At 37.3% G+C, this 23045-nt stretch overlaps 2 protein-coding genes across 2 annotated transcripts; one reads left to right on the forward strand and one right to left on the reverse strand.

Moving 5' to 3' along the window:
• Positions 1-299: 299 nt before the first annotated feature.
• LOC116243100 (butyrophilin subfamily 2 member A1-like) lies at positions 300-8332 on the reverse strand. The gene is made up of 8 exons (XM_090127524.1): positions 8260-8332; positions 6308-6664; positions 5894-6178; positions 5074-5176; positions 2439-2503; positions 1801-1821; positions 1592-1618; positions 300-880 (listed from the first exon to the last, which is right to left on the reverse strand). Exons 1-8 carry the CDS (start codon positions 8330-8332, stop codon positions 300-302), a joined length of 1512 nt encoding a protein of 503 aa, XP_089983650.1.
• Positions 8333-12134: 3802 nt separating this feature from the next.
• On the forward strand, positions 12135-22789 carry LOC116243097 (butyrophilin subfamily 2 member A1-like). Its single transcript, XM_031614214.2, has 12 exons — positions 12135-12213; positions 13512-13862; positions 14979-15263; positions 17333-17431; positions 17821-17847; positions 18470-18496; positions 19056-19082; positions 19508-19534; positions 19848-19874; positions 21600-21620; positions 21804-21830; positions 22251-22789. The coding sequence occupies exons 1-12, from the start codon at positions 12135-12137 to the stop codon at positions 22787-22789; spliced, it is 1536 nt and encodes a 511-aa protein (XP_031470074.1).
• The last annotated feature ends 256 nt before the right edge of the window (positions 22790-23045 follow it).

Raw genomic sequence — 23045 nt, forward strand, 5'->3', positions numbered from 1 at the left:
TCATCAAACTTAAATGCAAATAGGAAATAAGCATGGATGCAACTCCTCTTGCAACAAAGTGGTGGAAAGAGAGGTCACATAGCACCTCCTGTATTACAGCTGTCTCTTCTGGGAACTGAATATGTTTTGTAAACTGGAGACTTTCTTACCCAAGAACAAGAACTCAATCAGCTAGCCAGGGTTTTTGGAATCTGCTTCCAATTCTATTTACATTAACTGGTTCTTTTTTTCCCTCTAAAATTTTGTGCCTTATTCATCTACATCTTCCTTTGTCATTGAGTATTACTTTATACTGATGTTTATTGGTGATTTTTCCCTTCTATTTTTGACTGAACTGTGTTTCCATAGTCAGTTCTCTGTGCTTTTAATGGAACAGGAAAGTTTGGAGGGCAAACAGGCTTGAATTTTCCTTCCCCTTTTGATAGAAAAGGGTAAAACACTTCTGCAGATTCCTTTCCAGGACCTATAGGTATTCTCAACACTGTGTTCCCCTTCCCTGAACCATAAAAGTAGATTTGTGCTTCCTCCAAGTCCAGAAGCACACCAATCACTGAGTCATTCATCTCTTTCTTCTCAAGACTGTCTTTTCCCGTGATAGAGTAAATCTCACCCCTGGATCTGTGCAGAGCCCAGTAGTTCTCCCTAGCAAGTGTCCCTTGCTCTTCTTGTTTCCTCATGACCCCCAGCAGCCAGTCCTGCTGCTGGCCCACATCCACTTCCCAGTAGTGTTTCCCAGATGCAAACCCTTCCTTTGCCACCAGGACAGGGACTGTGGAGGGGCTGCTCATGCCAGCAGGTTCACATGCGTTGTTCTCAACATCTGGAGCCCCTGGCACTTGGAGCTCGAGGAGTTGGCATTCAGGATTTGCAGTAATGGGAACTGGAGGGGAAAATGACAATGACCCAGTGAGCAAAGTGTTTCAGGGCCATATCTGTGGAGTGGGAAATTGGTTGAAGCATTTCAGGGCTTTAGTAATCTGGGCATGACTTGACAAGGAATTGAAACGTTTTCCCTAAACAGGGCAAGAAACAGACATGTAGGAACCTACAGGTCCCTTGGAGCTGTCATAGCCATGATGTCTCCCTTGTGGACAAATCCTGGTGATTCTCACACACTTTATAATTAATTACTCTCTTTCACTTTTCCATTATGTCAGGGAGGTAGTTGAGTCACCATCCCTGAATGTCTTTAAAAACTGTTTGGATGTGGTGCTCAGGAACATGATTTAGTGGAGTGTTGTTAGAGTTATGGTTAGGTTGTGTATGAACTCGAAGATCTTTAAAGTCTTTTCCAACCTGAACGATTCCATAATCCCATGATTCTATGATCATTATTATTACTGCTATTATTATTATTACTATTATTACTATTATACATTCAGTCCTTACATCAACACAAATCTGCAACTTCTTTTCTCAGTATTTCCAGTGGTCACATCCAAGCCTCATTTTGTTTTAGCCATTTAAAGTGAAGGCTTATTCCTGTAACTCCAGCTCAGCTGCCTGATCTTTAAGATCATGCCATTGTCATTTCTGGAGAACTTGGACAGAGAAATACACCATTTTCCCACCCTTTCTCCTGTCTGCTTACCTGCTTTGTCCCAAGCTTTCCAGAAATCTGCAGAAGAGAAAGAGAGGGAAGAGTTTTGTGAATCTGATGTGTGGTTATGCAATTGTCAGTCTGTCTTCTGTTGCTTTCTGATGTGCAGTTATTGCCACTACTGTGGTTCTGCCCAAGGCCTGACTTCACCTAAAGCAGCAGTACGTATTTCAAGAGAGTAAAAGTTTTAAAACACTTACCCAACTCAGCTTCTACTCTATCTGCAAGAAAAACACATTCTAGTTATTAAAATGTATTTTGTTGAAAGGATGTACTTGTCAATAACATCAATAATCAGTTTAAGAGAGTCTTCTCTGTTGTGGTTCAGTTTTACAAAGTTGGACAAACACAGCCCACAAGACATCAAGCTACACAATACATAAATACTAGCACATTTTGAATTATTGCAAAAGAGGAACTCCATTCTGTGGATCATTATAGTGGCCCATCTCTGGATGTGCTCCAACATGTCTATGTCCCGCCTGTACTGAGGACTCCACATATGGACACAGTACTACAGGTGAATCCTCACCAGTGCAGAGTAGAGGGACAGGATCACATCCCTTGACCTGCTCTTGGTCATGCATCTTTTGATACAGCCCAGGATACAGTTGAGTTTTTGGGCTGTGTGCTCACAGTGCTGGCTCATGTCCAGCTTTCCATTCACCAGTACCCCCAGGTCTTTTTGTAGTGAACAAACATAACACATTATGGTTGCCCGTAGATCTGTCCTAGCTTTAGGTATAGTAGCTTCTGGCAAGAAGAATTATTCACAGTTCAGGAAAATCTTACAGCGTGCCTCTTGACATCTGTATTGAAGGAAGAAAGAAAACTGAACTGTGATGAGGTCTGTGCAGTCTCTTCATGCTCAGGTATGCTTCCTCATGCTGGTCTGAACACTTGCTTTATTTTTTGTAAGGTTCACAAGAGTAAGATTTATAGAAGACGTTCTCTTACCAAAGCGACGTTTTGTTTCCCAGAATCCTGCAAAATAATGGCTTTAATAAGTGAAGAGAAATCTCAAGGAGATGAAGATTCAGAGTTGAGGTATGACGCAGATAATTCACACCAGTGAAATGAAGTTTTCTTTAAAACGTGCCATGCAAATATTGTCAATCATATGTTAAAGCTTTGACCAAGAAGGGAAAAAGCTCAGGAGCCATAAGCTAGAGCTTCAAGGAACTCTTGTAGGGCCAGCAAAACTCAAGGCGGATGGATTACAGAGAAGAAAGAAAGTGTCTCAGGACTTATAGAAGCACAGCCATGCTATGTAATAATCTTATAGGTCATAGCCATTTAATGGATGTAATAGCTGCCTTGATTTTTAATGAAATAGCTGATTTTCTTTCCCATTTACTTCTAAGAATGCATCAAAACTGTCTTGTTTGCAGTATTTCCTCACCTGCATTGAATGTTCCCCTTTCTGCGTCTAAGTTACCAACAGACAGAAAATACCAAAGGAAAAAGAAAAGAAAAAGCAAATATTATTGCCTTGAATGGTTTGTTCCTTTCTAGAAGTTGAAAGGATGATCAGATGTGCTTAAAAATCATGCCATTGCACTCAATAACAAAAGCTCCAAAATATTCATGGAAAATGGATCATAATGATATTTTGAACCTTTAAATTTATAATCAACCATCAGCACAGGTCACAGTAACATTTGATAAAGTGAACAATCACATCCAGAAGAACATCGTATCAAAATATTCTACATCTCATCTGCTCTTTGCGGGATGTAAATAGCTTGCTGAATAGAAGTACTCGAATTATCAAAACCATATTCTTACCTAAGTTTTTCTCCAAATCCTCTTTGTCTGAAAGAGATGACATCTCATTATCATTGCATCTGTTACAGTATCAAATTATAAAAATAATAATACTCATTGTTTTTGAATGCAGTTTCTTCCATAATATGTTTACATAGGACCAACTGTCATTATTCCAATCTATCTAGTGAGCAAAAGAAGGATACGATGCACAATGACAATTAAGAAGCCAAATGACAACTTGGTAATGCAACACAGAACTGAACAACCAGTAAGAGGGTTGAAATGACATTCATACAGCCTCTTTGTGACACCTACCCGTTGAATATCTCAGTCTCATTTAGTTGCCTGCCATGTCCCCTAGATTGCAAGTAGGAAATCCACACCCTCTTCCCCCCACCAGTTTTTCTCCCCAGTAATAGTTTTCTCATAGAGTTGAAATCTGTTCTCTCTCTGACCACATCTAATTATAGATGACAAGGAGTATTTACTGTTTTTGAGCTCGTCCATCGGTGTTTCTAAGAATAAAACAACAGACAACAAAAATTGTAATATTAATTATTCACTTGAAACTTCACCATCTCAAAAAAAAAAAAAAAAAAAAAAACATAAAAACATGACAAGAAGAATCTGTAATGCTCAAAGCAAGTTGAACCCATGAGTTTTGCAGAACAACTATGTTGTTTTAACAGGGAATTATGTCAGTAGCAGAGCATCTTAAAAGTACTAGAAGAAACATGAGCTAATGGAACAGGCATATTGTCAGGCATTTCCCAAAGAAGCCATGCTATTCCCTCCTATCTGGAGAAATACCATGGGTGGAGGGAACTTCCTTACACAAGAAGGCAGGCTGATTAATATTATGTCTTCTTATCGGATTCATTTTTTGGTGCTGACACATCAGTATGCAACTAATTCTTGTTTTGGGGACTAGTAGAATAATCACAGTTTACTTTTGCCTCTGGAACTACAGAAACTTTTGGCTTTATGGTGGCACTAGAGAGAAGAGTTTATCTGTGTTGACGATTAGATCTGCCTGTGAGTGGTGGAAGCAAAACTCCCTGCTGAAGCAGCAGTGGTGGTACTTGTAGCAGATGAAAAAGAAGAAACACTTGACCTTGGTGCATTACAAAACTGAAATGTCTCAGTATTGATAGTTCCTGCATTATGATCAGAACAATAATTTAGGAAAATGCTTTTGAGACTGTTGCTAGCTCAGAAGTTGAAACTATTGTCCCAATGTAGGATTGTGTGAGTTTATTTAGCCCCCTCGTTACTCACCTTCTTTTTGTTTTCTTGTATAACCAACTGGAAATGGAAGAAGAATTTTAATTATTTCCCCAAGAAAAAAACAGTCTGCTTAAATAATCAAAGTATAATTCCAATATGAGTTTTCTTTCAAAAAAAAAAAAAAAAAAAAAAAGAAAGAAAAAAAAAAAGCTGTTCTAAAGATGAGCTGCATATTCAGTGCCTATTTATCATTTGTGATCACTTAAAACTGTATCTCACAAACAACCTCCTTGTTAAGAACGTTTTGTGCATTCACACATGTATCATCCTCACACACCTATCACTTTTTTCCTCTCTCCATCTCATTCCTGTCTGTTTCTTTCTCATACTGATGTTGACATGCCTCTTCATTTTTCATTAACTGCATTTTGCAGTGTGGTTACAACTTCCATTTCAGCTGTTGTTGGTGTAAGTACTTACTCTTCAGCTTATAGCCTATAGCAGCGAGAACAGCCACAGCACAAAATGTAAACACAAGGAAGGCAGTCATCCAAGGGGAAGTGGATGGAAAGAAGACATCTGTAAAATATAAACAGTGTTCTTTTCAATGAATGTTTGTGAAAGAGTCTAGGGCACATCCCATATGTCAAAGACATATGAAATTAATGCTATAATTTTTGCTGCTATGTATCACTTTTGGACTCTTTTTGCCATCTGTGGCAGTTGTAGCTGCCCTCCCATTCTCCATGGTGCATTGCCAGATAGAGAAACTGACAGAGATATGTTGGAGATGCCATCTTTATGTAAGAAGTATGTGTTGAATGATCCATCTGAGGACATTATTTTAATTATTGTCCTCATAGATTTTTTTTGGGGGGGAAAGAAGAATCATCTACAGTGGTATTTCAGATGGAAAAAAAGGATTCCTCTGCTTCACTTTTGAAATTAAGATCCAAATGGAAGGGTGGCACTTGCTGATGTGCAGTCATCATGCTGTTGTCAAGGAGTGAAAGAGGATGAGAGCTGACATTCATCATTACCTACTGGCACCCTTTCCAAATTGTTTCAGTGCTCTCAGGTAATGATAAATGAGAATTGACTAATATTTCTTGATAAGATGAATCCTGAACTTAATGAGTAATATAAAATTTTACTTATCCATTCATGTTATCCATCTCAGCACTTGCCATTTATGTCTTTGCTGGACATCCAGAATCTCTCTGGGAAAAATGGAGAGATGATGGACAGCAGCCTGCAAACTGGTCCTCATCAATGTCAGCCCTGGAGGTCACTTACCTGAAATCAGGACTCGGGATTCACATGCTGTGCTGAGGATATCATTGACTATTCTGCAGGAGAGTTCCATGTCCGATCCTGGTTCTAGGGTCATGGAGCTGATAACATCAAAAAGGCCCGAAGATGCCTGCTGGCTTTGTGTGACCACTTTCTCCTTCCGTATCTGTCCTTTGCTGTCCAGCCAAATTACCTCAGGTTGTGGAAACCATCCCTGTGACTTGCAGGTGAGGCCAATGCCCTGACCCACATGGCTGTCCAGGAAAACTTCAGACTCATCACTCTGAGCTATAGGAAAGGAAACCAAAAACAGGCAATGAGATATTCTCTGACTGAGCCCATGTTGGAAAGATCTTCCTCCTTACCAAAGATACACAACTGCACTAAGAAGTAAAAAACACCTGACATTCCACTCACCTGCCACATTCAGGTCAACCACCACTTCATCATACCAGTTATCCAAAGAGACACTGCAGATGTACTTCCCTTTATCAGAGACCATGACATTTTTCAGGTGAAGGGATAAGTTCCCCTTAGTAACTTCACTCAGAAAAAAATTTGTACGGCCCAGGTATGCCTTATTCTCCATTACTGGATTTTCTGCATTTTTTCCATCATAGGTAGTCACTTCAGTGTTTAGGGAATTTCCGATTAATGTCCACTGAACAAGGACTCCCTCAGAGACTGACTTAGCTTCCAGCTGGCAGGGCAGGGTGACTCCTTTTCCAACAACTCCAAGCACAGGATCATAAGGAGGTATAATTCTTAGCTGACCTGGAAGAAGATGTAGATGTAAATCTTGCCAGCCACATTTTGTATGTTCTCATTAGCATTTTGTATGGGAAGCAGTAATGTCAGTTAGTGAATGTAAGTCTTCTGTTCTGATAAAAATCAGTGCATCGGAAAATGCTGTGGATCAGGATGTTATCTCAAGAGTTATTTCAATAATTTCCTACTTTGAAATCAGGTGCTGATGGAGAGAAATGGAGAAATGGAGACAAATGGAGAGGAAGAAATCCCATCATGGTAAGGACTCGGGGATTCTGGTGGATAAGAAGCTGGCAGTATGCACTTGTAGCCCAAATGATAGTGTTGTGTGCTGCAATGACAGAGGGTAGCAGCAGGGGAAGGGTGGGGATTGTCCCGCTCTACTATTCCCTTGTGAGGCCTCATATGGTGTACTGCATTGAAACCTGGGACCCCCACCATGAGAAAAATGTGGAGCTGTTGGAATAAGTCTAGAAAAGGGCCACAAAGATGCTCAGAGAGCTGGAATACCTCTTCTGAAAAGAGGCTGAGAGAGATGGTCTTGTTAAGTCTGGAAAAGAAAAAGCTCATTGGTGACCTCATTGCAGCATTCCAGCACTTAAAGGGAGCTTATAAACAGAAGGGAGATTGACTTTTTACACAGTCTGATAGTGATAGGACAACAGGGAGTGCCTTTATTCTGAAAGATGCAAGATTTCAATTAGAATCAAGGGGAAATTTTTCACTGTGATTTTGATGAGGATAGTTTGGATAAGTTCACTTAAGGATAGTTTGGAATGGCCATCCTGATCTAGTGCAACAAGTCTGATCTAGGTGACAAGTCCATGGCAGGGCGTTGAAACTGGATGGGCTTTAAGATCCCTTCCATCCCAAGCTATTCTATGATTCTATGTCAGTTTTGTAACTGAAGGACTCTTCTGTCCTCTGCCATTGTTCAACACTATCACTTATCACTCAGAATGCTGTGTGACCTCAGAGAAGGGTTATTGGAAAAATTGTGCGTAGTTTGTAGACAGATTCTGAGGCAGAAATGGCATAGTACCATGCAGAAAGAAAGGCTCGTTTTGTAAAGCTCAAATTAAAATTCAAAAGGCAAGCTTATGCCTACCTAATATCAGAAGTCCATCCCATTTTCAGTTGTGTAGCTTCTTTTAGAGATGAAACACACAACAAGAAGCAGATTTCATGTCAAATACTTGTTGGAATATGGTCATTTATGAAAAATAGACATAGTTAATTTTGATTTTTTTACTGGAAAATATTCTAGCAGGCCTTTGCAGATTCTACTCTCCTACTCCATCACTCAGAAGTGGGCAATACCCAAAGAAATCTAGGTTTCTGAGCCCAGTTAAATGACAGGGCCAGCTGAGCTGAGAAAAAAAGTCAAAACAAAGAAAAAAGAAAGCTCCCTGAAAAAAAACAATCTCAGAGGTAAGTAAATCTATGTATAATGCTATATGAAAACACACAAGTAAATTTCTTCATTTCTTTCCTTTCCTGTTTTTGTTTGTTTGTTTGTTTATTTGTTTGTTTTTAAGTTCGAGAACAACCCAGCAGCGTTGGAAATTATAGTACCAAATTAGAACAAAACCCAGACTTACCTTTGATCAAATGAACTATCTGTAGGAAAAGTATAATGTGAAGAATCATGGTGTGCTGAAATCTGGAAGCCATCACCACGCAGGTTTAGAAGTCTTCAGTGACCAAGGACAACTCTTACCATATTCCCGTAATCTTTCCAAGTAAGGAACAGAAAATGAGAAGGCTGAATTGAGAACTAAAGGCATAAGTTTATACAGATACCAATGCATATGGAGTGACACAAGGATAAGCCCATAAAAGCATTTATGTTCCTTAGCAGCAAATTAAGGAAAATGAATGAATATGTTGTTTAGAATGGAAGTCAATGACTTATGTGAAGATTCTAAGACTTCTACTTGTCCTGCAGAGACTGAGAGAGGAATTCTGAAACACTTAGGACATGAGAATGGATCTGAAGGGTGTTTTACAGGCCTGGCCTGAAGAATCTCACTTTGTGTTTAGGATAGTTCTAGTCAGTTTTTGCAGATGAAGACAGAATAAATAAAAACCCTTATAAACAAAAAAAGGAAAATGAAAAGGAAAAGTTAAGGAAAAAGTTAAGGAAAATGAAAAGTAAAAGCTAAGGAACAAGAAAAAGAAAAAGTTAAGGGACAAGAAAGAGAAAAAGAAAAAGAAAAAAAAAAAAAAGAAAAAGAAAAAGAAAAAGAAAAAGAAAAAGAAAAAGAAAAAGAAAAAGAAAAAGAAAAAGAAAAAGAAAAAGAAAAAGAAAAAGAAAAAGAAAAAGAAAAAGAAAAAGAAAAAGAAAAAGAAAAAGAAAAAGAAAAAGAAAAAGAAAAAGAAAAAGAAAAAGAAAAAAAGAAAAAAAGAAAAAGAGAAAGAGAAAGAGAAAGAAAAAGAAAAAAAGAGAAAAAGAAAAAAGAAAAAGAAAAAGTTAAGGGAAAAGAAAAAGAAAAAGAATAAGAAAAAGAAAAATAGAATAAGAAAAAGAGAGAGAAAGAAAAAGGAAAAAGAAATGAAAATGAAAAAGAATGCATCACTGAATTGTGCCACTCAGCTTCTGGAAGAAGAATCAACCAAGATTTATTAAACTTCATTAACTAAGATGATCTAGGTAATGCTATCTATAATAAATTATATTTGTGTATGCCTACCAGAAATACACCCTGCAAGTGTATACTTCCAACACAAAAAGCATAATAAATTTCTCTCATATGTGGAAATAGATTTCAGAATCAGCGTATTTCAGACCTCAACACAACCCCGATCATAAGAAAAGTTTCAGGAAACACTCTTTCAAGCAACTCAGCAAATAAATGAGCATTTCAGTGACTTTAATAAATAAATAAATAAAGTCTCTGCTAGCTGATAGCTTCTAATGTATAACTATAATCACAGATTAGAGTTATGCTTCATCCATTCTTAAGAAAGAAGATTGTGTTCATTTTTACTTTAAAGTATTAGAAAGAAAGGACCTTAAACAACCATTAGCAAATTGTTTAAAATGCGGAACACAGAAGTCCAAAATGTACTCCCACATATCCAGCCAAGAAAGAAGCCATTTTAATCCAGGGATGAAACCACTCCCTGGAGAATGTAAAGAGCAAACAGCCACCTCGATACTCATGCAAACCTCACGTTTGTGAGTGCACAGCATTGTCTCAGCCACACTTTCATCCCTTACCTGAATGGCAAGAACCAAATGATCCATTTTAAATACAGCTCGTATTGCAGATCTGAGGAATCTTTGTCACTTTGCAGTTGTCTTGTATTCCCTGAACACAAGTACTTCCATTTTCCCTACTTATACAGAGAGTAGACTTCAATGGTTTGCTCACTGAAGTTGACAAATATGAAAGACTGAACTTCACCCCTAGGAAATTATTGACCTTTGGTCCAAAGGATTGCAGGAGATAACCAGAAGGTTTGATTTTCCTACACACCTAGGTCCAACGTGCAGCAACAGATTTGTGTTTCAACCACTTCCATACACTTGCAGAACAATTCATATGCTATTATGGCTTTCTGACAATTACTACATTGAAATGGAAAAACAGCATCAACAGGAGACAGAGAAACCAGAATCAGTAGTTGCCTAAGTCCATTATCCTTTAGAATGATTTGTAATCAGAAATACGAATATAGAAGTCAGAGACCAGGTAGGAAATTGAAGTAAGCTAGAAATGCAGTGATTTAATTACAACAGCTTTATTCAAATCCTGATTGTAGCCCTAGCCTCATTAATTCCCTTGTTATAGCAGAAATCCTTGACCTTCCCTGGGAACAACTCTTTTCACAGACCTTACAGAAATTTTGTTTCTGAAAAAATCTACTGCTAGATCTAATTTGGTTAAAAATGATCAAAGTAGCTTAATAAGCCAGAAAGATGAAGGAAACTGGCACACTTTATGTTCAGAATCCTGATTTCCACAGCCATGCTTTTGCTTAATAAATAAATAAATAAATAAATAAATAACAACAACAACAAAAAACAGGAAAAAAAAAACAGCAAAATCAGAATCACAGAAGTCCACAAATGAGTAAACTTCAAATGTGATTGTTTTCAGATCTTGAATGGAACATAAAAAGTATTACAGGAGAAAACACACTTCCAAGATCTAGGCATGTCAACAAAAAGAGAGCAACGTTCAAGTATGTGAGAGGAAAAACAGAATAAAACATACTAATAACGATATACCTAATAACCTGTTCATTACACACTTGTAAGTTTTATTGCAGTGCTTTCTGGCTAAATGCTGGTTGAAGAGAAAGCTGGTTTCCACAGGGGAATGAGGAGGAATATCTTTACCATGTTTGCCCTAGTGTACGGAAATGGATTGGGAGGCAAGATGTTATTTTTGTCTTTCAGCATGAATTTTGACATTTACATCTTTCCCAATCAGTCTGGTCAAGCCTCTCTATCCTATTGGATGTTAAAAATGCAATCACAAGTTTCCCTAGTAATAAAGATATAAGGACAAAGGTTCAAAACTACCATATCCCTTACTGAAGTCTTAAGGTTCGTTCTATTCAGGTAAGAAATAATTTTTTTTTCTAAAACCATAAAGAAAATCCCCTGCATTTACAATGATACTGGAATTAATTGCTGTAGATTTAATGGAATGCACTGACAGACATGAACCTGCTTGCTGTAGTTGCATTGTTGTTTGGATGGGAATGCCCCCCTCCAACAGCATTTGATTTTTATCAGTTACTGAAAATGTGAGAAAAAGAAAGCCACACAGAAAGGTGGAGGAGAACAGGAAATGTTTTGTCTCCAATTAGTGAGATTTAAAGACATGACACCAGTTAATCTTTACTGTGAGTACATTATGAGAATAGATTAGTTCAGCAATTTGAAAACCAAGTTCTTTGCAAGAAGTTGGAAAGAGTTACCTTTGTTAAACCACAAGTTTCTCCTTAAAACACTCATGGAAGTCAACAGGGAGATTTGTATAGTAACATTTTGCTTAGGAATTTATCCATGAAGGTGATTCCATTTTGTTTTGCTTCTCATTAAGAGAGAAAGAAGAGAAAGAGCTTTTTGCTACAAACAAAAGATAAAATAATATAATGTTAACTCATCACTGAAAGAAAATATTGTCGAGGAAGGTAATAGAGTTTCTGGAAGACAAAGGTAAGCATTGACAACTGAACAGAGCAGACAAAGACCATATTGCTTTTGAATGATTTACAATAGGTAGTTAAATTTGAAGGAGAGATGTGTAAAGGAAGACATATACTCTGCAAATGTCGTTGCCTTTGACTGCATCCAACACAATGTCTTAACCTTTGTTCATACTTTTCCTCATTATATTACATGTGCATTTATGCCTGTTATTTTACACTGAACACATGAAGAGACCAAAGGAGTCCCACAGGAATTTCATCTGAAAGATTTACTTTTGGTCGTGTTGATGATTAAGAAATCTGGATAATGTTGGGTTTCCCATCTTGGAGGTTGACACCTTTTCATGTACTACTGGCTTTTCAACACTTATCATGCTTGATTACAGGTAAAATAGTTCAATTTTAAATATATTTAATTTTAATTATGCCTAAGTTCACATAAAAGTAATAAATAATGAACACACATTTTATTTCTTTTTTACTTGGTTAACTTCAGATGCTAAAAAAACCAAGAATGCCCCTTGTACAATCTGATATCTGCTAAGGTAGTCAAGGCTGGAAGATAACATCAGCCTGTAGGGGACTTACAGACTTTAGATCAGGGAATGGAAACCAGGTGGAATTCAGCTTTAGACTTCTAGATGTAGCCAACCATGTCATGCTTGAGATTATGGGCTCAGCTCAGAGATTTAGCTGTTTATCTTTAGCTCTCTAGAGGCAGATGTCCACATGCAAGCTCAGTGTATGGGATTTCACTCAATTACCCATCCATTGGCTTCTACTGACATTTTGCATACTGTAGGCTTTTCTTCTTGAGCATTGATGCTCCAAAAGAGAACAGATTCAATGTAATGGAATAATGCCAGTGCTTCTGTGTAATGTTTATTGATCCTGAAGAAAGTACACAGGAGAAAGTTGATACTCATCTATTAATTAGAGAGGTACTTATATTGTTGGGGTGAGTCTGCTGGTACAATCGCTACCAAGCCCTTATCACTGGGGATGGATGGCTGGCACAGTGTCCATCCTGGGATGGACTGAAGTGCAGGCTGAGGCACTTTACTTGTGTTCCCAAGCTAATACAAGATCTTTCTCTGGGCTAGTCACCAATTCAGGCTGTTATCTGTGTTTTTACACATACCCAACATGTATCCTGAAGTCACTTCTACCAGTCCTGATGTCTCAGGTCATGAAATGTGTTCAAGAAACTCTACTGCGTTCAGTGAGCAAACTCACTGTTGACTGTAGAACAAATGGAACAATTAGCTAGAGCTCTATTGACAAGGTATTCAATTAAATGACTGACATGGAGGTGGTAGATCAGATACATACCCTATCTCTTTCTAAATGATACTAGGTACCACCATCTGAAAAATCAAATCCCACCTTCATTTTTCTGTTTTATAGATCCTGCATCCTGTGTTGGATCTTTGACAGACTTGTCAATTTTCATCCTTTTTTCATGATTTCACAATTTCCATCACTTAATGGCCATGAACTTTCTTAAGCTCATCTTCAGAAAACTGATGAATGGGAATATAAGCACTCTGCCATGCTGTCTTCTACTTTTGTTCTAGATTTCTCTTCTGTTGATAGTGATATTAGTTCAATTCACTGACTGATGTAGTGCCAAGTAAAATATGATATGGACAAATGAAAACAGCTGCCATTTTTACTCTCACAGGTCAATTTATTAGCTATCCTCCTAGCAGTTCCATCACTGGAGTCATTGGAGAAGAGGTCATTTTGCCTTGCTATGTGGTACCAGAGAACATTCCTGAGATATTCTCTGTCCAGTGGATATTTAATGCAAAGTCTGAAAAAATAACAGTGAGCACATACAATGGAAAAAATAAAAATGAAAAGCAAGATGAGAAATATCAAGGCAGAACAGAACTGTTCCACAGTGAATTTAAAACTGGAAACATGTCTCTGCACTTGAAGAACATCAGAAGTTCTGACAAAGGATTGTATACTTGTGTGGTCTCTTTCAATGATGAGTACCATGATGAGCTGATTGAACTCCAAGTAGGAGGTTAGTGGCCCTTCTCTCACATTATTCAAAGACGAAGATGAACAGAAACATGTATATCGCGACTGACTGAGAGAAATTTAACATAATTTGATTGATAAATTTTCTTCATGAAAGAATGCTTGATTTGTGTTAGCTTTCTCTAAATAAATGCTCTGTCTCCATTACTGAACCTATTGCCCAGTCTCTCTCTATGATTGTATCAACTGAGATAGACACAATCAATTTGTTTCATCCCGATAACTCAATGCTTCCCTTGCCCATATCAGGAAAACAAAGCAGTGGGCAATGCTCCTATTTTTATTTCAGTATATTAATAGATACCACCTTCATAGGTAGCTTTTATTAATGTGGTTGGCTTAGAATTGGGCACATTTTTCCTTTCTTTATCTGCTACACTGGATCCAATTTTCCTTAAATCACAGAATCACAGAATGGCCAGGGTTGGAAGGGACCTCAAGGATCATCAATCTCCAACCCCCCTGCCACATGCAGGGCCACCAACCTCCCCATTTAATACTAGACCAGGCTGCCCAGGGCCTCATCCAATCTGGCCTTGAACACCTCCAGGGATGGGGCATCCACAACCTCTCTGGGCAGCTGTTCCAGTACCTCACCACTCTCTCTGTAAAGAACTTCCCCCTGACATCCAACCTAAATCTTCCCCCCCCCCCCAATTTAAAACCATTTCCCCTTGTCCTGCTGTTGTCTACACTTTCAAAGAGTTGATTCCCCTCCTGTTTGTAGGAGGGGAATGGGCATAGTGGCTTCTAAAAATTACAACCAGATTCTTCTGAAGATATTTTCATAGTTAATTCCAGATGAAGCAAAGGTTTAACATCTATGTAACACTGTAATTTAGTCATCTGAGTCCGCAAATATAAACAATATGATGTTATTTTTATTTTTTCACTATGTCAGTATGAATTTTACTTGAAATACCTAACCTGAGACTCTAATATGTTCTGTTTTCATGGACAGATTGCACTAGTTGTTCACAGGCTTCCTGTAATTGACCAATTTTCTTCATTTTATGAGGTTTTTATAATTTTCACCAAATACTGGGAGATTCCACTGGCAACATTATAAGAATATAAACTTATAATGTTTTCTCCTTAGCTAAAGGTGGTGTGCCTTCCATTTTCCTGAGGAGTCCCAAGAAACAGGGCATTGGCCTCACCTGCCATGCAGATGGGTGGTTTCCTAAACCTGAAGTGATTTGGTTGGATGGCCAAGGACAGATCAGGAAGGAACTATCAACCACAAAAGTGATGATGATGCCTTCAGGCCTATACAGTGTCCTAAGTTCCATGAACCTAATACCAGGATCTGACATGGAAGTCTCCTGCAGGATAGTTAACAGTCTGCTAAAGACAATGAGTGAGTCTCGAGTCCTGATTTCAGGTGAGTGAGCAGAGTCATCTGCTTGTAAGATAAAAAAGATAGGAAAAATGGTGTGGCTCCCATTTTTATGTCATGAGCTGGCCCAAAGATATAGTCCCAGAACCACTGTTGGACAAAAGGTCATGAGAGCTGCAATCTTTTTCAACCTTTATTTCTAGTTTATTACACAGTCTCCGGTGGTATTCAGTGAATCATTTTCTCCTTCAAAAAGAGTCAGATAGTAACAAAACTTCGTGTTCCCTGGTTCACATTTAGAGATGTCAGTGGATGGAGCTGAATTAAAATGAATTAAAAATCCAACTGTATGTACATTTGAAAATGACATATTTCCTTAGTTACTGCTGAACATTCTACAGGATTTTATTATCTAAACCATTACCAAAACATTTGATAAGATTTGCACAGATGGGCTTCACAAAGCATAGCTGAAAACAAAAACAAAAACAAAAAAGAAGGAAGAGTTCAGAAGAGTTAATGTGATAGTTTCAATATCTTGAAAATATTTTTATTCCAGTTTTTTACCTTCACTCTTATTAATACATACCTTACTTTTAAATCATTGTAGGGTGAACCATGTTATGTTTTCCTGTGCTTTGTAGCATTTCACACATCTCTGTTTGTTGGGTAAATAAACAGGCATTATGTAGATTCAAGCAAGACTCACAAGACTGGAACCCAAAATGAAATTCATTACCACAAAGTCAATGGGCAGTCTGGAATGGGAACCAGAGTGAATGGTAGTGCTCTTCAAGAAGTGTGCAAGTAAGCTCCCTTTCAGGATGGCATGAAGAAATCCCAGAAAATTGAATGTGGAGAGACTTTGGAAGAGACAAGAAGAAAGAAAAGAAAAAAGAAAAGAAAAGAAAAGAAAAGAAAAGAAAAGAAAAGAAAAGAAAAGAAAAGAAAAGAAAAGAAAAGAAAAGAAAAGAAAAGAAAAGAAAAGAAAAGAAAAGAAAAGAAAAGAAAAGAAAAGAAAAGAAAAGAAAAGAAAAGAAAAGAAAAGAAAAGAAGAAAAGAAAAGAAAAGAAAAGAAAAGAAAAGAAAAGAAAAGAAAAGAAAAGAAAAGAAAAGAAAAGAAAAGAAAAGAAAAGAAAAGAAAAGAAAAGAAAAGAAAAGAAAAGAAAAGAAAAGAAAAGAAAAGAAAAGAAAAGAAAAGAAAAGAAAAGAAGAAAAGAAAAGAAAAGAAAAGAAAAGAAAAGAAAAGAAAAGAAAAGAAAAGAAAAGAAAAGAAAAGAAAAGAAAAGAAAAGAAAAGAAAAGAAAAGAAAAGAAAAGAAAAGAAAAGAAAAGAAAAGAAAAGAAAAGAAAAGAAAAGAAAAGAAAAGAAAAGAAAAGAAAAGAAAAGAAAAGAAAAGAAAAGAAAAGAAAGGAAAAGAAAGGAAAAGAAAAGAAAGGAAAAGAAAAGAAAAGAGAAGAAAAGAGAAGAGAAGAGAAGAGAAGAGAAGAGAAGAGAAGAGAAGAGAAGAGAAGAGAAGAGAAGAGAAGAGAAGAGAAGAGAAGAGAAGAGAAGAGAAGAGAAGAGAAGAAAGAAAGAAAGAAAGAAAGAAAGAAAGAAAGAAAGAAAGAAAGAGAGAGAGAGAGAGAGAGAGAAAGAGAGAGAGAAAGAAAGAAAGAAGGAAATGTCTGAAATCCTATTGCTATTCTAGGTTTATGCACCATACTCTGCAGCATGAATCAGATATTCCTTTTGTCAAATACATTAGGAGTGAATGTTTCTCTCTTGCTCAGCATTGATGACTTCTTCCTTCTTTGAATCGCCTGCTTTGTGGTCAGTTTAGTATGAGATGCAACACACTTGTGGGGAAAAAAGGAGAGAATACTGCTGCTTTCCTTCAGATTTATGAACTACACAAAGCTTTCTCCATACCTCAAATATCTGTTTTGACCTTACAAATTTGGTACCCACAGAAAGACTCTCCCTGAATTACTACTGATCTTTTCTTCAGCAATATTATTAGAAAAATTAAAGAAAAATATAATCTCACCATCTCCTTGACTACATCCTGAGTTAAAACTGTCTTTCTATTTAACTTATTAATATAATACAACACCTTTTGTTCATTTTTGCAGACATTTTCTTCCCCTCCATTTCAAACTGGCTGGTTGCCTACCTGGTAATTTTATGTGCTATCGCAGTCCTAATCTGTGCTGTATTTTTTAAGCTAAAAAGTAAGTATTTCTTCATATATTCTTTCAATTAATGTATAGAAGTATCATATTGAAATTCACGATTGTAACAAAAGCTTACAATCAAAATGACCAGTGATTATTTCATGACTGAATTCAGGAAATAGAACCACAATAAAAGAATGGGGAAGTACATGGGCTGAACAAGTAGTAAGACACATTGCATGTCCTTACCTCAGACAACATTAGGTCTGACAAGAGTAACTCTATGAGCTAAACTACATGTCTAAGACCCTCTCTGTATTCATTAGGGACATAATTCCAGAGAATTACCCATGACACTAGAGATAAATCAGAGAAATTATCACCCTCAGTATTACTCTTCAGAAGTCATTCTGTTCTTTTTTATTTGTTTTGTTGTTGTTAACCAGGTAACCACAAGAAAACAATTAATTCAGGTAAGAGATCATGAAGATGAAGAATATGACACTTAGTAGAATCTATGGGTTATTTATACTTAAATAAAGGAAATATTCTAGTTATAGATAAATGTCTTAGTTTTTCACTTTAGTTTTGTACCACACAGTGTAACAACATCTTGCATGAGTTTTTTTTCATCTGTATTTTATAAACAGTCTGCTCCTGCTTTCATTAAGCCCTAGCCATTACTATATGCGGACTGACATTTGACTAACATTTTCTATCATTCCTAGTTAAACTTCCTGTCTAATCATGCAAGAGTTAATCAAGGCGTCAGAAATATTCCTCAGATTCTTTAATAACTAGGCATTGATGAGGTCTTCCCTCAGGCTCCTCTTCTCTAGTCCAAACAAACCAAGTGACTTCAGCAGCTCTTCATACATCTTCCCTTTTGAGTCTGTGTGTAACGCAACTAGAAATTATATACCTCTTGGTCTGGAAAAGTAGGGCTAACAAGGAGCCTTAGAAAATATACTAAGTTAAATTAAATTTAACTTTTAACCCCACTTATTTCTATTTACACATAAAATTCACTATGGCAGAATAAGTGGCGTTTACAAGAGTAGCTTACATGATGATCTACTTTTCTCTGTTTTTTAGTAAAATCGAAGAAAAAGATGGAAGAAGGTAAAATCCCTTTGCATTTGTGATGATGTTAAGTTGTTCCAGTGCCTCAAAAAATTTACTATTAAAATCTTCTTCCCTATACCCAGTCTAAATATCTCTCTTCAGGTTTGAAATGATTTTTCCTTGTTCTGTCACAGCAGATCCTGCTAAAGAATCTGTCCAGTTCTTTTTTATAGCCCCCTTTAGATACTGACATGCCACTCTCAGCTCTCCTTGGAGCCTTCTTTTCTCCAGACTGCACAGCTCCAGCTCTCTCAGTCTGTCCTTGTAGGGAGGTGTTCCATGTACCAGCAGTACAAATAAGTTGTCTTTCCATCTTGCTCAAGTTTTATCAGTTACCTACATCTAATACAGTTAAAATATTGTGATCCATTCATGGGTGAATTATTTAATTTCCTCTGGATTTACACCTGCTTAAAGCAGTTGACATACAGTGAAAGTAGCCAAGCTCTAAGGATACATAAGGACACCACGCTATGTGATTTTGCTGTTTGCATGTTTGTGTTTTTGAATCATTCTGTCACAGGATAAATTGGTGTCTCTGTATTGTCTTTTCTAGAAAATGAACAACTGAAGTTGATGTTAGGTAAGATGCTTTTGTTGATCATTAAATATTATGCCTTTGCACTGAAGATGTGACCATTTGGAGAATTTTCTGATTTTTTTTTTTTGTTTGTTTGTCAATTGGTTTTGATGTGATTACTAGTCTTGGTAGCGCTCTTTAATTTGAACAAAGGATTTAAATGAATTGGATTATTTTCATGTGAAAATATCCAAAGACAATAAGGATAGGCTAAGCATTATAGATTTTGTGTGTGTGCATGAGTGCCTAGTTGTAAAGCAGTATAACATTAAGTGTTTTTTCAAAATATTTACACAGGTTTAACGGTGAAGCTTTATGGAAAGGCTATACATAAAAGTGTAATAGTCCACTTTGTAAGTTTATATCCAATAACTACCCCATTTATGTGTTTTTTTTTTTTCTTTCATTCTATCTGCTGAACTGATTAGAACAAGAGAAAGCCACAAATCGAAGAGGTAAATCTCATTTTCTTAAATAATTGATGATGGATGCAGTTTAGACAAAATGGAATAAATTGCTTTATTTAATTAGCTTGGTTTTAGTTTAAATGACTTCTTGGACACGTTAGTAGAGACGATTAGATGGTAGAAAATTAATGATATTTACCTCTCTACCTTCAATTGGAGTGTATGCTCTGCCTGTTATCAAAAGGAAAGAATAGGCATGTAACTATTATGTTATTTTCACAAATGCTTCTTGTTGTTTTTTTCTTTTTTTCTTTTTTTTCCTTGAGTTCCTGTATCACTTATTTATGTTCTTATTTTTCAGAAAAATCCAAACTCAGAGGCCGCTTTGGTAAGAAAAGACATTTTATATATATCTTACAATCCCATCAAGCTTAGAAACAATAATACTATTCTAGGTGAGTTTGTCAATGCCATCCCAGATTGTGAAATTGAACAAATACGGTGAGACATCCACCTACAAGGTTCTGTTTTTTTTCTTAAAAATTCTCACCAGGGTTGCTGTCCTGCTGCTTTATTGTATGACTAGCCTAGACTACCTTTTCTTGGCCACAAGTTTTCCAGACCTAACTTCACAATAAAGATTTAGATACCATTGATTTCTAAAGGATTTTATCCTAGAGGAGAACTGCACTAATAGAGATGATCCTCTCTCATTGTTACTACTGCTGAAACGCACCACCCACCACCTCACTGTGCTCACATACACTGTTTGGTCTCCTTAAACATTCAGGGAGCATCAATGAATGTCAATAGGGTGCAATTATTTTTTCATGGAGGAATTCAATCACATACTTTTGCTTCACATGCATTTCCATGTCAGATACCTATTTGTCAGAGTGCCCCTCTGCTACCATCTGTCACTTGGCAACAAAATGTAATGAACTACTGGCAAGAATGTTCTACTTCTATTGCCATCTAACCAACACATGCCTCTGATATGGTCAGCCAACAGAATAAAACTGTAGACATTACCTTCAGAGCAACCCTCATAAAATATGTATTATATATAAACTTATCTTCATATCTCATGCGCTTGTTTTTCACTTTATTTCATCTTTTTGCACCTGTATTCACAGGCTGAGGGGACAGTAAGTCTTTTATTAAGTCTCTGAACCATTTGCCATGAAAAATATTTAAAGCTGCTTCAGTCAAATTGGTCACATTACAGTTAGAAACTGCAAGGTTTTGGTAGCAGGGAGTGCTGCAAGATAGGCAAGAATTTCTCCCAGTCACCTAGAACAGCCCTCCGACTTGAATGTACTCCAGAAAGCTCATGAAAACAAGTAGGTGGAGCACTCTTCACCACTGTGGCGCTAACACATTTCCTGGAGAGCAAAAAAGGTCAGTTCCAAACTCTTCTGGTGAAGTAGCAGACAAGAAATCTTGCCCAAATCTCTTTTTATGAAAGGCTCCCACCATTAGGCTTTTAGGCAGAATCAGATTTATTCTGATATACTTTAGGCCTTCTCTCTTCTGAAGAATATATTTCAGGATTGTGTGAAAATCCAGAGCCTATTAGGGAGCTTGTTTTGGATTCAACTGCTTCCAGAATGCCCACAGAAATAACCTGGCCACTCAGCACAAAGTAGAAGAACCCTTCTAAGCATGACCCAGACCTGTCTTATCTTTTCAGAAAGTCAGGCATCCTTATCATGAGAGAAGTTAAGATACACAGACACATCCAGATCAGATTTAGAGTACAAGAACATACATTTTTTTTTGCTCTCTTTCTGAGAGCAAAAAGAAGCCCAGAGATAAAACTAATTTTCCTTGAATAATTCCATCTAAGTTGTCCTTCAGATGTCCCTCATCTGCTTTACTAAAGGGTAACGCTGTGTAAATGCAGAGCTGATGGAGTCTGGAGGAAAAGCTTTCTGTCCCTCCCTTTGAAGCACTGATGGTGGTATTTAAATAGCATGAATAAAAATGTTCCTCACTACAGCTTCCAGAATTCTTTCCTATTTCATGCCCTAGGGTTGCTCTGCTTTGTAAAACTGTAATGAAAATATAAAAAGAAGCAAGTGTTATTGACTGAAATATCTTTTCCTTGCAGGTAAGCTGAAAGCTGAGCTGGGTAAGTTATTAAAAATGATAACAAGGAGAAGAATTGTGGAGGTAAGAGGAGCAAAGCCAAAACTGATAGACAATCAGAGGTGACAAGAATTGTATGCGGGTAATTTTTTTGGTATGTTAGTTTCAGAAGTCTGCAACTGCCTAATGGAATAATAAAACCCTATAATCTCTTTTCCTTCTGCAGATTTCTGGGAAGCCCGGAGCCATGCAGGTAAAACTGAAAGGAAGGAGTGTGCAAAAATTCTCTGACCAAGTTACCATGAAATGACAATGCTGTGACCTTAGAAATTGAACAGCTGAGCTGGAGTCATAGGAGTAAGCCTTCACCTGGCTTGGTTAGAAGGGAATGAGGCTTGGATGTGGCTATTGTATTATTTAATTTTAAAGTGTATGGAGAGGGCAGGAATCACCTGGAATTCCCCACAGGAGAGAGTACTATGGCTATGACAACTTCAAGGCCCTGTTAGTTTATTTGTAATTGATTCCTGCCCTGTTAGGGAGAAATGTTTCAATTCCTTGTCAAATCATGCCAGGACTGCTCAGATTCTCAAATGCTTCAACCCATCTCACCCTGAAGATAGAGGTCCCTGAAGCACTTTGCTCACTGGGTCATTGTCATTTTCCCCTCCAGTTCCCATTACTGCAAATCCTGAATGCCAACTCCTCGAGCTCCAAGTGCCAGGGGCTCCAGATGTTGAGGACAACGTATGTGAACCTGCTGGCATGAGCAGCCCCTCCACAGTCCCTGTCCTGGTGGCAAAGGAAGGGTTTGCATCTGGGAAACACTACTGGGAAGTGGATGTGGGCCAGCAGCAGGACTGGCTGCTGGGGGTCATGAGGCACAAAGGGAAACAAGAAGAGCAAGGGACACTTGCTGGGGAGGACTACTGGGCTCTGCACAGATCCAAGGGAGAGATTTTCTCTATCAAGGAAAACATCAGTCTTGAGAAGAAAGAGATGAATGACTCAGTGATTGGTGTGCTTCTGGACTTGGAGGAAGCACGAATAAACTTTTACGAAGCTCATCAGATGACCATCATGTTAAAAATCTCTATAAGTCTTGGAAAGGAACCTACAGAAATGTTTTTCCCATTTTTATCCAAAGGAGGAGAGGCAGACACACCTGTTATCCACCCTGTATTAACCCCTGTTCCTTTGGAGCCACTGTAAAATGAGATTTTGAATAAAGTTTCTTATAGAATCTAAGAGGGTTTTTTACTTGTTTTCTTTTTTTTAACTGCAACGGTTTTTTTGTTTGTTTGTTTGTTTTTCATTTTAAGTGGTCAGGCAGAGGGGAGGAGAGGATGTCATAAAATAAGGAAAATAGGATTCAAGAAAAAAAAAAGGAAAACATGGGGAAAAAAGACAAATGGGGCAAAATTTCAGTGTCGCAAAATAGAAAAAAAAATCAGTTTGAAGTGAAATA

The sequence above is a fragment of the Phasianus colchicus genome, chromosome 31, assembly GCF_987193195.1.
Source record: "Phasianus colchicus chromosome 31, bPhaCol1.hap1.1, whole genome shotgun sequence".
In the NCBI taxonomy this organism is placed as follows: Eukaryota; Metazoa; Chordata; class Aves; order Galliformes; family Phasianidae; genus Phasianus; species Phasianus colchicus.